Source organism: Anser cygnoides, chromosome 2, assembly GCF_040182565.1.
Source record: "Anser cygnoides isolate HZ-2024a breed goose chromosome 2, Taihu_goose_T2T_genome, whole genome shotgun sequence".
In the NCBI taxonomy this organism is placed as follows: Eukaryota; Metazoa; Chordata; class Aves; order Anseriformes; family Anatidae; genus Anser; species Anser cygnoides.
The window spans coordinates 99,075,853-99,093,291 of record NC_089874.1 but is presented as its reverse complement, the minus strand read 5'-3'; the positions used below and the strand labels follow the sequence as shown (position 1 = coordinate 99,093,291).

The following is a 17,439-nucleotide window of genomic DNA, read 5'->3' as shown; positions in this document are numbered from 1 at the left end:
ATCCACTGTCTCATTTCCGATTTCATATCTTCAAGAACAAGTAGAAGCTTATCTTTAAACTGAAAACAGATGATACCACTTTATTTTATGAGCCCCGGTCAAGAAAATAGCCTAAATCTATCACAATACTTACAACAAAATTGCCAGACTGCACAACAATGCAATTCTAGAGAAGAGAACATTTTCATTTTCAGCAGAAAAGCCCATAGGTGCTAACAGGCAATTTATTATCATCACAGGAATAAAATTCTTACAACAGTATAATTGACGGACTGTTTTCTTCAGAAACATTGACGGACCCAAATACATTTTATTTCTTGTAAACAGGAGAATCTATTTCACTCATCGCTTTCAGAAAGGAAGCAAGGTATGCGTTTAATAACAATAACATATTATTGTTTGTGTTTCCTGAAACAACAAGTAGGAGTCCACAACCCAACAGACTATGTTCCCCCTTCCTTACGTAATGACAAGCAAGAAGTGCCCTGGACCCACAGAACTTAAACCACTTTCAGGCAAGGCTTCAGCTTCAAAAAGGAGCGGCATGCATTAAGTGAATAGGAAAAAAAACATATTTGGAAAATTTTGGCAAGTGGTATTAGAACATCAAAACGCCAACATTTTAGATACACAAAAACTTTCACACAAGTATCTCATGCAGCGACCCCTCATCTTTTCTAGCTGCTATTATAGAAGAGTCTATACAATTTACTGAAGGTACAGCACTATACCTAACACTGAAGAAGGAAGAAAAAAGAAAAAAAGAAGCGATACTACCAGAAGCAGACTTCACAAAAACTGAAGTTTCTGATTTATCTATCAGATTAAGGTCCTGATAACTTTAACTGCACATTTTAACCGTTTTGCCAGCCTTTAGGAAATGATACATCATTCCTTTTAACCTTCACTGTAGGTGACTGATCTCCCCCCCACAATACACACTTCACATTCACCTAAGAAACACTTCTATTTTCCATGTATTGCAACTTTCCTAAAAAGTGATAGAAAAAAAAAATCAGTATGCTGTAGAGCAAAGTCTTACCGTATATTTGATCAGCAGTGGCTTGTAAACTTTGTAATAATTCTTTGTTTGAACGAGAAGCAGCAGAATGAATGATATCAATCAGCTGATTTGAAAGCTCGGGGTTTCTCAAGCCAAGCAGAGCAAGTTGCTGAGGTAAACCAGCCAACCAACGAGATAAAACTTTACTTCGACTTCTAAAGAAAGAGGGAAAATTATTTTGGGGAATCAGAAACAAACAAAAAAACTTATCTTTTCCAGCCTTGACTAAGTTGCTTTAATGTTAGGTATAATTAAATGACAATAAACTGCGACAGTATGATTTGCTTAGAATATTTCACCTGAAGATGTGAGCACATTGGTACGCTACTAGGGTTATAACAGAAGGATTTATTTGGTCCAGTTTTTGCACTACATACTTACAGCTTTTTTAGAAAGTGTGTGAACTGACCGTATGCTGGCAAAGCAACGTTTCCATTTCTCATTAGTTTTTATCATTTTATATTATTACCATATTCTGACTACTCCTGGACTCCCCAGTCGAGCCATTACTCATCACTAGACTTTCAAATTCAATTCTACCTTTACCGATGCCTTGGCGCTTCAATTCAGATAAATCTTAAAACAGAATGAGCAACTAGAACTGGTTGCTTTAAATAGGAGTCGATAACATGATTTCAGTTTCTTTTCTTTCTCTGTTCAAATGCTACAGTAAATCAACTATTTTTGTCAACCACAATAAAGTATCTTTTCTGCCCCCCTCCAAAACATCCAAACCCTCATTTTTTTAGCCAGTTTCATTTCTTAATCAGGAATGATGATTTAAAAAAGCAGTAATATTAAGAAAAAGTGAGACTAAAAGTAGTAAAAATTTTCCAAAATGAATCCTGGGTGATCAGAGAATGCTGCTTTCCCTTTTTTGATCTTATTATATTTCTCTTTTTATTATATAATCAATGAGTAAGTACTGGATTATTTTAATGAAGGTTTTCAGGTAGGTCTTTTACTCACACTTTTCAAATTTAAAAGTAATTTTTTGAAGTGTAACTTAACAGTTAACACAATAATTAAAGGAAGAATTCTTGAATCCTATTTGTTGTCTTAGCACTGAATCCTATGGCACGCAGGCAAATTACTTCAAACATGGCTCTCCTGAAGTTACTCTTATTAAAAGACGCGCACTTTATTAATAGATGTTACATATGTATACTAAAAAAATTACACTAAAAACTGCAGAGACAAAACCATACCATTACTCTCACTGTCTATAAGCCATACAGAGCTAATACAGTTATTTATTTTCCCCTGAACAGTGACACAAAGCTACACACTGCAAACATAAGAAACACAGTAGAAAGGAAGCATAAAGGACAACTGGAAAAAATAATTTAGCTGAATTTGCAGGATTAGCAATTAAGGAAATTTGACATAAAATTCAGGATGAAGAAATGTCAAGAGAGAAACTTTCTACTGTGACTTTTTAAAGTCGAACTGCACTTGAAGCTCTTTACTTCAGAATTACCAATGGTGCCCTGAAGCTTAGGCTGCACAGCACAGCTCCACTGAATGAATAATGTGATCCTGCTGAAACCAGACACAGCATTATGAGTATGGCCTCACCAGTACTCAGCAAAGACAAGAATTTTAGTCAATCTGCTGGTCACGTTCCTCCTACTGTAGACCACAATGGTTTGCCTTACTCATGAGAGGAATGCACTATGAACTTATATGCAGCTTGGCACCTATTTTTTAACTGCTACTACTGCTGCTGCTCAGCAAGAACTGGTGCATGACTTTATTCTGCTCCAGATGCAGAGTTGAATACATACCCTTATTGAAATGCGATGCGATTTCTCTTGGCCAACGTCAAGCTTCATCACCAGGTTGCTCTGAACTGAAGCCCTGCCATTTAGCACATGCCATTCCCTCTATCTTGGCACTGTCTACAAACTCACTGGGTGCATCCTATTTCATGACCCAGGCCACCAAACATTGCACAGCACTGGCCTCAGCATCAGCCCTTCACATATTCCTGACCAAACACTAAACTGATTCCAGTCAAATTCTCTGAAATTGCTGTTTACCATAGTCACCCTCTAAAAGCTGGTAAGGAAAGAAGGAAAAACTCAAACAAGCTTTTCCCTCACCTGAGAGGAATCTTCGTTTATATTTACGACTTGAAGATTCTCCAGAACTCATTCTCTATTCAAACCAATTGGCCTGTTAGTACTTCAGGAAACTTCACTAATTATGGTTTTTAATTTCCTTTAAATGTCTTTGATGCTGAGCTTTAGAACCAGACAACCCCACTAGAGAACTGTTTTTATTTATCCTTTCTAGTTCAAACTAAAACAATCCAATTGCATAGACCAATCCTATTTTTCAAAGGCTACCGTTTCTGTGACAGTTTTACTTACGATATCAAGTATAATTTACAAACCAAAACCATTCTATCACCTCAGTACTAAATAGATGATACACGTATAAATCAAGAAGTTCAAGTTGAAGGTGTCAGTAAGACTAGCATAATGCTGATAAAAATCATCTAATTTTCAACAGACTTAAAATCCCTCACCAAAAAGTTTGAGGAAACAAAATGTCTATAATAGCATAAGAGGGCATTAAAGGTAGGTGCCCTCCACCTTCCTCCCAGGCAACAGTAGGCCAAAATCTGCCATCCATCCTTTGAGAATCAGATACACCTAAAAAATAAAGTTTCATTTAAATGGTCTTGGAATTTGTTCTAGCATGAACTCTGCTCCTCTTATACTGCACTCAACAAGCTTCTGAGGAAAAAAAAAAATTGAGGAGAGCAGCCAAAAGAAGGCTAAAAGAGCTATAATATCAAGCTGAATGGCATAACAATACGAATGTCAACCAGGATCCACTTCCCAGTTCACATCTTGAAGACTGGAAAACACTGTTTCTAACGGAAAGAAATGGATTGTCCCAGTACATAAAGATTAAGCTATCTTAAAATGTTATCATACATAGGTGTATATATTCTTTTTGCAAATGATTTTGGCCTTTTGAGATTTCACTCTTCAGTTACTAAAAATGTTACAATTCCATGTAGAGGATTGAGAAAAGGGCAATAACAAGAAAGCTACTGCTGTTTGTGACATCTAAAAGTTGAAAGTTAAAGCTTTGTAGACATTAGATGGTCATATGATGCCGTGGATGAGGTGCTCAGGACTTGTTCAGAAAACAGTGGTTATGTAACCTCATAGAAATTAGTATAGAAAGAATCTTCTTCACCCAAAGTGAAAAAGAAGAGGAAAATGCTGCTTAGCCTTTTCCCGTCTTTCAAATTCCCTTTATTTTTTTTGATATTCATAGCATAACGTTAGATTTTTCTGTCTGTAGATCTAATTACGTGTATTCAGGCCTGATCACAAAGCAGGCTTAAAAAAAGCTGAGGACTGACAGAAAATATCTATATTCCCGAAGCTTGACTGTGCTAATGGATGCCAGCATTTCTGGGGACTCTGAGGTTTGATTTCTACCTGTCAGCAGAAGCAGGTATCATTGTTATGATTGTGTGCCCTTTGCCGTTCTCAAGACTGATGCAGACTGATCTCTATTTAAGTATTTTACATAGTTGGAACCACATGGCTTGGTTGAAAAATACATCACCTTAACTTTTCCAGAATAATTTGGACAAATCTTATGCTGAAAAACTAAAACAGCAATATGGAGAATCATTTCCTCTTACTTGAAGCTAGTCAGGTATCTAATAGACGCACATAACTGGGAACCCAAAAGGACAGAATACTTTCTTAAACTTAGTCTCTTTAAATCCACACATCCAAAACAACTGAAGTGTACTTTTATTAAAGAAAATAAATACGGTAGGCTAGACATGCACTAATGGAACCACTTAAGTCACAAGTCCATGACCTTGAGCTGGAGTAATGGACGTGGCTCCATTGCAATAGCTGCACAACACTGACACATCTGGGAAGGACTACCACACAGTCAGTAACAATGAGCTTGCAGCAATATACTGCAAATTAAATCTTAAATCTAGTACTTATATTAGAGAAAAAGACACATAAGCTAACACACATCAATCTCAAATCAAAGGGAAACTGAACTTTGAAATTTCAGTGACAGTGCCAAACCAGATCCACAATGACATCTTACAACACATAAATTCAATATTCTAACTTTTGAAATAAACATGCTGTGTTGAAATGAAAAAGAATATAGAAATATAGGTGTTTTTTTACCTGATTCTTTGAGTCCTCAAATCTTCTTTTTGGTAAACTCTGCTAAAAAATTTCAAAAGCAATGTACGAACAGGAAAAAGGAGATTCCGTTGCTGGTATAGTGTATATACTGCTTTTATCAAGGGTTCTGTAGCCACTAGAATGAAAATTAAAAAAAAATAATCAAATAGTGCTGCCTAATCTTCTGATCTCATACATATATGCACACATATTACATATAATCTGTAGCTGCAACTACCTACAGTTATTTCCATAGGGGAAGTACCAAAAGGCTTCAAAACAAACCACCGGATAAATCTGTGAATCATTAAAACACCTCGTTGTGTAGCTTATGAAAGAAGCGCAACTACAGAAACAACAGGTACGTGAAAACTTCAGAGCTTCCTGAAGACAGCTCATTAACTACCTCGAAACCAGTGCAATAAGTAATAAATTCCTGTTTTCCACAGCTATCTTCCACATCCTTTTTCCCTAGCACAATAACTTCACATCACTGGTCTCCTTTACTCTTCGCCTTGTTTCCAAAACCTCACCGCCACTGCCTTCAGTTATCTCCATACTAACCCTCCCTGCCACACACACATCAGCCTCATCAGCTCTCCACGTCTTCGAACCAGCTGGCTCCACACCACATTTGCTGATTAACCAGAAAATACATACCTTGAGAGCCACTGGCAAGCCGCTATAATGAGATCTGCTAAACTTGCACTGCAACCTTTTCTTCTCTGAAGCTTTAGCCAACTATGCTTTATCACCAGACTTACAACAATGTTTGAGTTCTAACCTCATGTCAAAGGTGGCTAAAACTGGCCAGCAAGTGCAGAAGTTATTATAGTAGACTGAAAAAGAGACCAAACATTTTCTTTAGAAGCCAGACTGAAATATTGGAAGTAAAAGTTAACAAAACGTGAAAAAAAATCATACAAATATCTGAATTCTGAGAAGACAAGCCTAAAAGAACAGGGAAGTATCTGAAAAGACAAGAGACATATGAAGAGCACTACCCCTCACTCAAGTTGTCTGAATAGGGCTTGATCCCAGTGAACTAATTGCTGTCAAGATGTACTTAACTAGCAGTAATCACTCATTTTCATTGTTTTCATAATCCAAGACGACAGAACTTTTTGTTTTCCATTCAGGTGTACAAAGCAGTTAAAGTTATGCATTCAAAACCAGACACAGTGACGTGTTCCACACTGAACAGAGCTACTTCTGCCCCTGGAGACCACATTTTAACAGGAATGCTCCATACTAAAAATGATTACAGGTCCAGTTCAGGGGCCAATCTTAATCAAAAAACTCCAGTAAAACCAGGGAACGTATTTAAGTTACTGTACAGAGATTCTCAGGAAAAGATACACTATAAAAAGCACCTGAAAAGGCATGGCCATGCTTAATCATAACACAGGGAGCCCTTGAGAAGTTGAAATCTAACAAATCTTTCAACCAAGAAATACATCAAATATTAGAACAAATTTTAATTAAGATAAATTCTTTTTTTTTTCCACTAGAAACATTAACTTATTCATTTCACATACTCCTCTAATGAAGATTTATCTTGGACTGCATTTCTTAAACAGAATGCTCGCTTATTCTCAATTAATTAGTAGTCCATTAATTAGCTGGAAATCACAAAGGTATTAACGTCAACGGAAAATTTTATAAGAAATAAATATTCTAAGCATGTAGAATATTCAGCCACCTTCAAATAACTCTCCATGGCACATTCAGTAAAGCAAGTCCTACTGTTTGAATTGCTTCCTATGAACAGAACAAGTTTAAATACAAAAGCAATTTTAAAATGCGTTATCTAAAAGTAGTATTTGAAAGGTCCACATTGTACAGACTTCCAAAATGCAGCTGAGGTCCTCGTAGGTTTTTAACATAGTCCAGTTTTAATTAGCATGTGGCAATCCTCCTCCTGAAGTGACTGAGTGGTCTCTCTCACTTGAAGAAAATTTATCAAAAATACAACTAGCAGGTAAACTGCTGCTAAACTTACACCTGAGAAATGCAAGAAAGCAACAGACCTTCTAATTATAAAGAGCAGATCCAGAGTTTGATCTTAATCAACGGAGAGAAATCTTCAGACATCAGCTTAAAGCTCTTCTACACATCCAAAGTAAATGGTACGTTTCACACCAGAATAAAGAACTACTCAAAATAGGCAGCCATGAAAAAAAGGACTGCAAAGATACCACCATATTTTTGTTGCATAATGCTGAAGATTTTGACCATTTTTTTATTTCATCTGATTTCATTTTTTTTTTTTTTTTTGCATTGTCTTCTTAAAAATATATATACACACACACACACACCTTCTCGGGCCCTTAATCTCAATTTCAGATATGTTTTAAACAATTCAGATTTATCTTCAGTATGTGCCAACTTCTGGAATATCATCATATACAATACAGTTCAGAATTTCTAGAACACCATCAAAAAAATCAGGAAAGGAAACTTTTTTCCACATAGAATGGCTTAGGTTGTAAAAGACCTCTGGATATCATTGGGTCTAATGCCCCTGCTCAGGCAGGATCACCTAAAGCTGGTGGCGAGGACCATGTCCATACGGTTTCTGAATGTCTCCAAAGAGAGAGATTTCCAAGGTGGGAACTCCACAACTTCTCTGGGCAACCTTTGCCAGTGCTCAGTCACACTCACACTGAAAAAGTATTTCCTGATGCTCAGAGAAATCTTCCTGTGTTTCAGCTTGTGCCTCTTGTTGTGTCATTGGGCACCACTGAAAAGAGCCTTGTTCCGTTCTCTTGAGAGGTATTTATAGACATTTATAAGTTTCCCCCAAGCCTTCCCTTCTCCAGGCTCTCTCAGCCTTTCCTTGTAGGAGAGATGCTCCAATCCCTTAATCATTTTCATGGTCCTTCACTGGACTCTCTCCAGTAGCTCCACGTCTCACTTGAACTGGGAAGCCCAGAATGGACACAGTACTCCACGTGGCTTTACCAGTGCTGAGTGGAAAGGATGAATCACCTCCCTCGACCTGCTGGCAACACTTCTCCTCATGCAGCCCAGGATACCGTTCAGCCTTCTTTGCCACAAGGGAACATTACTGGCTCATGGTCAGCTTGGCGTCCACCCAGATCCTTTTCTGCCAAGCTGCTTTCCATCTGGGCGGCCCCAGCATGTTCTGGTGGATGAGCCTGCTCCTTCACAGGTGCAGGACTTTGCTCTTCCTCTCGCTGAACTGCATGAGGTCCTTGTCGGCCCATTTATCCAGCCTGTTGAAACTATACTTCCTCTACGTCTAGTAAATGAAGTTTAATCTTACATCTAGTCAGGCTTTTAGTACTGCACAAGGATTATCAAGAAGGGACAAGATAAATTGTTCAAACAGATACAGATTCCTGAGGTAAACAATTTCCTGCTCACAACAACATTCCTGAACCTTTACAGAATAAGACAAGATCCATATGCATCAATCTTCTGGAAGTTCACTTAAATGTTTTTTTCGTTTGTTTTTAAAGCTTAAAGCTTTTATTTTCTGCATCCTTGAGGAAAATTGTTTTACTAAAATGGCTACTTCGGTTAGAAAAACACAAGCTATTCTCCCCTATCTGACAAGAGTCTAGTAGACAAAGCAAAATTCAATGTTTTACTACAAAGAAAAGTGTGAAGCATCTGATATAATAGCTGGAAACGTATTTCTTTAGTATCAACTCTTCTGCTTTAGCTCAGATGATGAGACGGGCACATCTCTGACTGTGGACTATTACTTGCTTTCAGCAGGAAGCTAAATTTTGTAGTATAGATAGAAATAATTAGTTATTAGCTTTGTTGCCAGGGAGATAGCGTTTTCTATAAATGGCTGTTGGCTGTGGAATTTAATTCTACCAGACCGATAAGACAATAGACCACTGTCACCTTTAGACTTACTGAGAAATTCCTTTCTTTAAGAAGTCCTGCATCAACCAGTGAACAGAATGGCAAACAAGGTCTTATCTGGATCAGTCAAGCGTTATTTTGGTGAGGGGGTGGGAAGAGAACCCAAAACACTGTGTTGGTCATGCAAGTCATAACTGCAAACGTGTTTTCCCTTGGAAGGGGATTAAAATCAAATGCTACAGCAGCTTTCATCTGAACTATCTTGGCATTTCATAGAATCATACAATGGTTTGGGCCTGGAAGGGACCTTAAAGACCATCTGGTTCCAATCCCCTGCCATGGATGGGGATACCTTCCACTAGACTAGGTTGCTCAAAGCCCCATCCAGCCTGGCCTCGAACACTTTTCATGTTACCATAGAGCTACAACGGTCATCTGACATTACTCAAGGATGTCTACAAGCTACATTAATGATTTTAAATAAGGACTAATATATTAAAATATCATGCAACTCTCCTTTCTTGTAATTATTATTTTTTCCAGTAAAGTAAAAACGTATTCTTCCCATTTACAAGAATGCCTTAAGAAGTAAAAACAGAAGACAGGTACACAAATATATGCTTTGTATATCAACACTATGAATCTAGCAGCATTCCTAATAAGAAGAAATTTTCAATGCCGCGTACAATGATATGACCATGGAATTCAATTTACCTCTACAGACAAAACACACTATGGATGTAACAACCAAGGATATAAGACAAAGTGACCTGAAAAGAAAAAAGTAACTCAATCTCTTTGTCAGTGCCTACATTTCACTTTTTACAAACTACTCACATCTTACCTTTGTTCTGCTGTATTTGCATTAGTCTCCAAGTCACACCAAGCAATCTGTTCACCTGCTTGCTATTCAGCCTGCTGCCATCCTGGAGAGTATCTGTCACAAATTTCCTTATCATGTCCAACCAACCAGAATCTGCCTGCAGTGTTGAAGCACTTGCTAGTGAAACCATTATGTCACACAAGGTTAAGTTCAGTAAAAGATGGTCTACACTGTTTGAGGGTGTCATACAATACTTGTTGCTAAGGAGGAAAGGAGGGGAAAAAAGAAAAAAAAAATCAAAAAAAATTATGCCTTTTAATATACAGTTACTTCAGTAGGAATTATACCACATAGGGAAGAAAAATTATAAATGCTGAAGTTCTAAAGCAAATACACGTTTTAAAAGAGTCTTTGTACTTGACTTTTACATCCCATTCAGGTAAATGACAATTTTTGTTTTGCCACCATGATATCTATTTCTTGTATTTATAGCGGCAGTGAGAACCAAAGCTGTAAATTGTGTCTCTACGGCTGATTTCTCCTCTGAGATTTTTACCCTGGTCTAGCACCACTTTTAGGTGACTGAAACAGGAAAAGAAAAACTAGAAAAACGACACCTTAGTTTTGTTTCTTGTGTTTCATCTTCTGTGAGGAATCACATGGATTTTGTCACTGTCAGACAACTAAAAGCACCATGAACAGCATAGAGAAATTCATTTATGTACCTTTTTCCAATCTCCTATGGAATAAGAAACACATTTATCACCGTTACTATATCCTCCAGAGGTCTGAAAGTCAAAATTAAGGGTTACCAAGAAAGGAATCAAGGATGTTGCAGCTTGACATCTGATGCTGGAACTTCAGTTCACGCTGACTGAACACCCACAGTATACAAAAAGAACGTCAAAGAATTTATCTACAGAAAGCTGCACATATGAGTACCTACATTCAGAACATGATATAGAGTTGTGAAAATGACATAACAGAGCACTTTACCCTGTGCTAACTTAAGTCTAGTCACTCTTCAATTCAATAAAGCCAACTGTTAAAATACGAGGAAGTAAATCTCAAGCTATGGGCTTAATTTACACATTGCATAAATGCTAGTATCTTTTTTCATGTTCAGAATGTGTTGACATGAAGGGCTATCTGCAGTACTGTCATAAGTTTCTGTAACATTTTGCAAACTGGAGAAGGAAGGAAGCCTTAAAATGCCATGTGAGATTTCTAAATGCAAGCCTTCACACCAATATATCGGTAAGTAGGGAAAACAAAAGGTAACTATTTTTATTTACATCACACAAGGCTAAGTTTTTGGAAGTCCTCAATTAATATCCAAAACAAAACCACAAAAGTCTCCAGTATCTATCCAACAGCATACTTATTAAGTGCAAGAATAGGGCACAATTTAGGAGTATAGTGAAGAAGGATGCACAGAACTTCAGTAAGTCAGGGTGTCACCTACAACACAAGAAACATGGTTGTGTTGCCCAACTACTAGCTCTCAGATTTTCAGTTTCAAGAAAGGGAGTTCAGGTCAAAACCTGGAAAAGCAAAACATTTTTTGGCTTTATCAACTTAATGGACAAGGCTAGCTGAAATGAAAATATTTCACTAGGAGCTATGCTGTACCTCTAATCTATGTGCCCTTCTAGGAATGGAGAATGCAATACTTGAAATACCAAACATGATTTCAAACACAAATATACCTGCAGCCTAATAATGATAGACCCTTAGAATAAACCAAGATTCCACTATGACAGCTCCATTTTCAGCAGCACAGTTTGCAGTACTTTCACTTCTTTAAAACAGCTTTTTCATTTCTACTGGAGGACTTTCAGATGACTTCCTACACAATACTTTTAATAAGTACAACCAAAACGCTCTGGTTGTACAGACCTCCCAGGAACACACAATAAAAAAGTTTTACAACATTAAAAACTTAGTAAGGCCCACATATATTGTCTCATTTTACGAAACTAAAAGCTGTTAACACAACACTGATTTTATTCTTACCCTTTCCACGAATCTTTCTTTTTGTGCCTTACTGTTTCTTGTAAATAGTAAGGAAAACTACGCATGAAGTGGTGCTTGAAATCAACAAGGTAATTCATTCGGAGCCACACTTCCTATTAAGGAAAGCAGATGACAGAAAAGATGGTAGTAAGTGAAAAGCATCAATGAAATCATGCACAAACTGGAAGATCCACAAAACAACAGAGTAAAGTTGTGATACAATTCAAGGGTGAGGGATAACATTTAATCCAAACTGGACCAGTATGCGTTCCTAGCACATACTATATATTATATACACAATATAAAACCAAGTGAGTTACAGGTATCAACTGAAAGCGCTTTTACATTAATTTATCAGTGAACTCTGATTTACTTGCAGTGACTGTCCTGAATTTTCCATTAAGACATACTCTGACACTACCTTTCATCTTTCCCACTATTAACATACTCATAGTTCAAGACTTCCAACAAAACATCTTACTGAAAAAAGGTCATCCTTACACAATAAGGTTTTTACATTCAAAAATAATTTTACTTTTTGGTTTAACAGACATTTTCAGTCACCATTCCACAAACTATCTAGCAGAACCCACTGCACGCACACAGAAGCTTGCATTGTTATTAAATTGATCAGGCACAACAATCTTTTTTATATATCCAAATATTAAGAGAATGACCATTGAACTATTTCAAAGATTAGCAGGCTCCCACTAAGTGCATTCAGAGTGGTTTTCCAGAAGATCTCTAATAAGCACTCTGGCCCTTAAAGCCCAAGGACTGTTTCATAAGCAAAACTTCCATTTTCAAACTGAGCTATTTGAATGTACTTTATATATAGGGTAAATATAAAGGAACAGAGAAGATACAATTATAAAATACAGTATCCTCAAAAAAAAAATTTCTTCTGAACATCTTAAGGTCATAATGCACCTGTGTGTACCTCAAATGTCTTACATCTCGACACAGGAGCACTCCTTTCTCATGACCAAAAGGCAGGCACCCTGTGGCTAAGGGCAGCAGCCTTAAAGCACCCTAAAGAAAAAGGTTAGCAGCAGCAGGCTGCCACAGCCTCCTTTCTGCCTGCTCCCAAGTGACTCTGTAGAAAGGACGGAGGTAAATGGGAACAGCATGTTTTGTTCGGGGACACCGAATTCACCCCTCTCAGGCTGTCTGTGTACGTTAGCTAACTCGGGTGTAATGGGTTGATTCCAGATTTTTTTGTAGTAATTATTTTGTATGTAGATTTTGTTTAGCACATGAATCTAGAATCCTATACAGAGATAAAAGAGCTGTCAAGACATTCCTTCAACAGCCAAAATGACAAGAAAAGTGTGTGTGTTTTCGTGTTTGCAAGGCCTTCTGAAGAGCGGCAAACATTGCAAAAAAAAAAAAAAGTAATTGATTTATCAAAATAAAAGACAGACAAAATAATCAGGGCAAAGACCTTCAAAGATGCTTTCCAAAACTCTTATTTAGGCTTTGATTCAGTGCCATGGGCGATACTACCAATCGTGATACAGCAGTGCAGGTACTGCCAAGCAGTTACAGACTTCATACAACCCTTGTCCCTTACCTTTCCAAGGGTTTAAGGATTGTGTTTTTCATTCCACTACCCCGATGTGTAAAACCTTTCAACGTGTAAAAACAAGAAACAAATAATCCATACCACACTTTGGTCAGATTTATATTCTAGAGGTTATCTGGGAGACAACGCTCCTCTTCTCCAATGTAATTTTCAGGCTCATACGTTTTCGTGCTGGTCTGTCAGGAAGGATTCCTGGAGACTACTGCTGAACTCACTGCTCAGTTCAACAGATTCTTTTCTAGAGTAAGAGACCTGACAAAATCCAAACTCCAATTTTGCTCAAACCCTAGGCTTTTTCTCTCTTACTCAAATATTTCCACTATTGCCCACCACCAACTCACTGGTTTCTGATCAAAACAACATGAACTCTCATTATTATGCCACGGATCACTTCTCCCTTACCATTTTGTATGTTTCATCGTGTCGCTTTGTGAGCTTCCACAATAAATGTATTATACTAAGCACTTGCTGCATAAGCTGCTGAGAATCTGATTCCAAAAGATTTCCGAGAATGGGAGCTGATTGTGCGGGAGATGCTTCAATCCAGCACTCTATCAGTAATGGAATTATTATCTCAATAAAACCTTTTAAATTTTCAGCCGAGGACAGGCCTTTTTCTGCACTGTCCATTACACTTGCCAGAGACCTAAATGACAAAAGCAAAAAAAAAAAAGAAAAAGATAAAAGAAAAAGATAAAGATCACACCTTTAAAAACAGATTAAGCAATACTGCTTTCCTTTCTTTATACCAGAAAAAATATTTTTAATACATTAAAGGTTCGCTTGCTTTCTTGCTAAATATTTCAATAAAGAAAAATGGGATCATAGAATGACAGAATATCCCGAGTTGGAAGGGACCCATCAGGATCATCGAGTCCAACTCCTGGCACCACCACACAGGTCTAACCCAAAAATTCAGGCCATAGTTCAAACCTACTACAACAAACCTGCTCCCGAGACTCCCTGCAAATCTGTGTGCTTCTATACCAGCTTCTTAGATTTCAGCACTTCTCTCCCCACTGTTACATGTAAGGTCTACAGAAATGCAGAAATACGATTTGTATTATCATATCGCCTTCAAGCAACAGGTAAGATTTCACTGTGCTCAGCACAACGGAATAAAAAACTTTTACTTTAAGTTTTAAGCTCCTTGAAGCAAAATAATGAAACTGACTACAAAGTATTGTCAAACGCGTGAGGTTTATTACAGTTTATAATGATCTTCAGCTATAATAAACGTAATGGTTGCTCATAATAATAGAAAAATCATTCTGCCAAACCATAACCAATTCCCATTGTGACGGCTTAGCTTTAATGCTCTGGAGAGCAACTAGCTCAAAAATTATTATAATGATCTGATAATAAACAAAAATTATCCAAAAATAACGAGATACCGTTTAAATCAAACTAGTATACATCTCCCAGAAAGCAAGAAAACCAAGATTTTTTTTTTCCCTGGTAACACTTCTGTCTTCTTTTCCACAAGGGATTATCCACACAAATCACAAAATCCTGCTCCTGAGTATTCTCAGGCAGTTTATATACATTTTAAGAACGTTCTTTAAAGAAAGTAACTCGTGAAGCACTCCTGCTATTTTTGAGCAATACAGAAGCTTTTGGAAGTGTTTCTAAACAACGAAAGAGCTCTTAAAAAGTTTAAAAAAAAAACACAACACAGAGGATCAATATTAACTTCAACTCATAATTGCTGACATTGTGAAAGCAAAATCATCATGGAACACAAAAGGCTCATAGCAAGAAATTTCTATAATTCTAAATTCTTAATATAAGTAAAAATTGGTATGCTCGATTTCCTATTAAACCCCTTCCTATTTCAGTGATGTTCTCCAAGAAACTTTTCTTTACAGATAAACACCCAAAATGAAATCTGAAAAACTACTTGCCTTCTTCCCAGAGGTTGTTTACAAATATTTTAATTTGGTATTGAATTAAAGAGATTAACCAGTTTTCTCTGGTCATCCTACCATTTTCAAGCCATCCAATTTGCTATATCTTTCAAAGAAGCTTTAAAAAAAAACAAAAAAAAAACCTCAGCACTAACAGCAACAACCAATATATGCAGTCAACTGTTTTTTGCTTTTTCTCTTTAAAAAAAAAAAGGGGGGGGGTTTATTAACTATCTACTCTGTAGACACTACAGTGAAGACATCAGTTTCTTTTAGACTATAGGGTTTATGGTGGATAACTCTAATGTAGACATCTAAAGACACAGCAGACAAATCTCATCTTCTAGTTATATCCATCACAAATCCTACAGCATCACTGGATGACTAAGTTGCTACCAAGACCTCTAATTTCACTGAACAATGCTGTCCTGTAAATGCTAATAACATGAGAATACTAGACACCTGGCTGAGATTCTGGAGTGTCGGTAATTGGGTAACATAGTTCTGAAGTCATACTTCCAAACAATTTCTCTGAAAAGAATACCTGGTATTACAGCAGAGCTCTGGCATTACAGCAATCTGTTTCTGGACCAGAAAAATCACCTCACTAAGCAACGAGCCGTGCATGAAACCTGAGAACACACACCTCAAGATTCCTACTGAAGTATAACAAAGCACAGCCCTCTATTTTAGTGCTCATCTGAAACAAGGAACGGGAAGAAAAAAAAGAATCAGTGCCAAAAGGGATATCCCACCCAGATGCTGAGAGCACCTGGGAAAGAAAACTTAGCATAGCTTTTATGTCTCCCCTCAAAAGAAGCCCCTAGGTCTCAAAATATTCTCCACACATTCAAGGTTGACAGCAAAAGGGGTACATAATGACAAAGTATGCATACTGAACAGATGGCACTGATCTGGTGAGCACATCCTTTGCCAAACACGGTCATATGAACCAGGAGAGTCTGATGTCAATTGAAGTGTCAATCTTTCTGTCCCATATCTGTTACCATTAGTCCTTAATAGCAGGGTGGCTCTGAAAAACACCACAAAGCTCATTACCTTCACTTTGGGGTAAATTATTATTAAGGGGAGCTGTAAGATACTCATGTATGTAGCGCCTTAAGCTGTCGTTTTTCTTAAAATGCCAATATTCCTATAAGGAATACCAAACAAAATAATTTTTTCTTTGTAACATAACCGCAACTTGACTGTAAGGGAGTGAAAAAAAAACTTAGGGAAGGGAAACTTAGTCAAGGAAGCATGAAAGAAACAGAAGATAGGAAAAGAACAACTGGCTGCTTGAAATAGAAAGTCACTGAATGATAGTGATTTCTTTTTCTTTTGGTCTTGCAGTCTAAATCAGATTACTGTGCTCCTCTTCCTTAGGTACGCATCGCCTATTTCAGCAGAAAAACACTCAGCTGTATTTTCCACTTCTATCTGATGCACAGCACACACATATACGTTCACTGTGCTTTGTCTTCCATCTCGGTCACTCAAGTCTTCTCCAATTTACTCCGCAGCTTCATTTTATCCTTTCTTGGCAGAACAGATGCTCTATCATTTCGCTTCAGTACCGTTTCCAGTCCAAAAAAAGATGACACACCTTGGTACCACCAAATTCAAGCTGTGAGGGCCTTCCATTTTTCCAACCCTGAAACGAAGTGATGCAAAAAGCAGCGCAGTCAGCAGCAACACATCAGGCAGAAAACACGTTCTAGTAATCTCCTACTTCATTGTGATCTTTAATTCACACATAGTAGGAAGACCTAACACACAACAGAACATAACAAAGCCTTAATATTTGAATTGCTGAACCATCCAGCATTCCAGAAGAGATCTACACTGTTCACCAAATGCTAATACTGCTAGCTGGAAAGCCCTTGGAAAATCCTGTTCTGTAATCACTAAATTATCTAGGAAGTAGCACCTCTACCTGGTGAACCACCAAGATTAAAAAGATACAGGAACACACACACAAACCTATCAGCAACTTCAATAATTTAAAATAT

General features: G+C 37.3%; 1 protein-coding gene across 4 annotated transcripts in view; it reads right to left on the bottom strand.

The window, feature by feature from the left end:
• Nucleotides 1-17,439, bottom strand: part of TEX10 (testis expressed 10) — a 53,033-nt gene that overhangs the window by 29,479 nt on the left and 6,115 nt on the right. For 3 of the 4 annotated variants that reach the window (XM_066992687.1, XM_013181160.3, XM_048079554.2), the window contains exons 4-8: nucleotides 13,923-14,166; nucleotides 11,936-12,048; nucleotides 9,941-10,179; nucleotides 5,254-5,389; nucleotides 1,043-1,218 (exon numbers count right to left, since the gene is read on the bottom strand). In XM_066992687.1, coding sequence (XP_066848788.1) covers nucleotides 1,043-1,218; nucleotides 5,254-5,389; nucleotides 9,941-10,179; nucleotides 11,936-12,048; nucleotides 13,923-14,166 — 908 coding nt within the window. The remainder of the gene's footprint in view (nucleotides 1-1,042; nucleotides 1,219-5,253; nucleotides 5,390-9,940; nucleotides 10,180-11,935; nucleotides 12,049-13,922; nucleotides 14,167-17,439) is intronic. The other variant, XM_066992688.1, reaches the window with a different exon arrangement.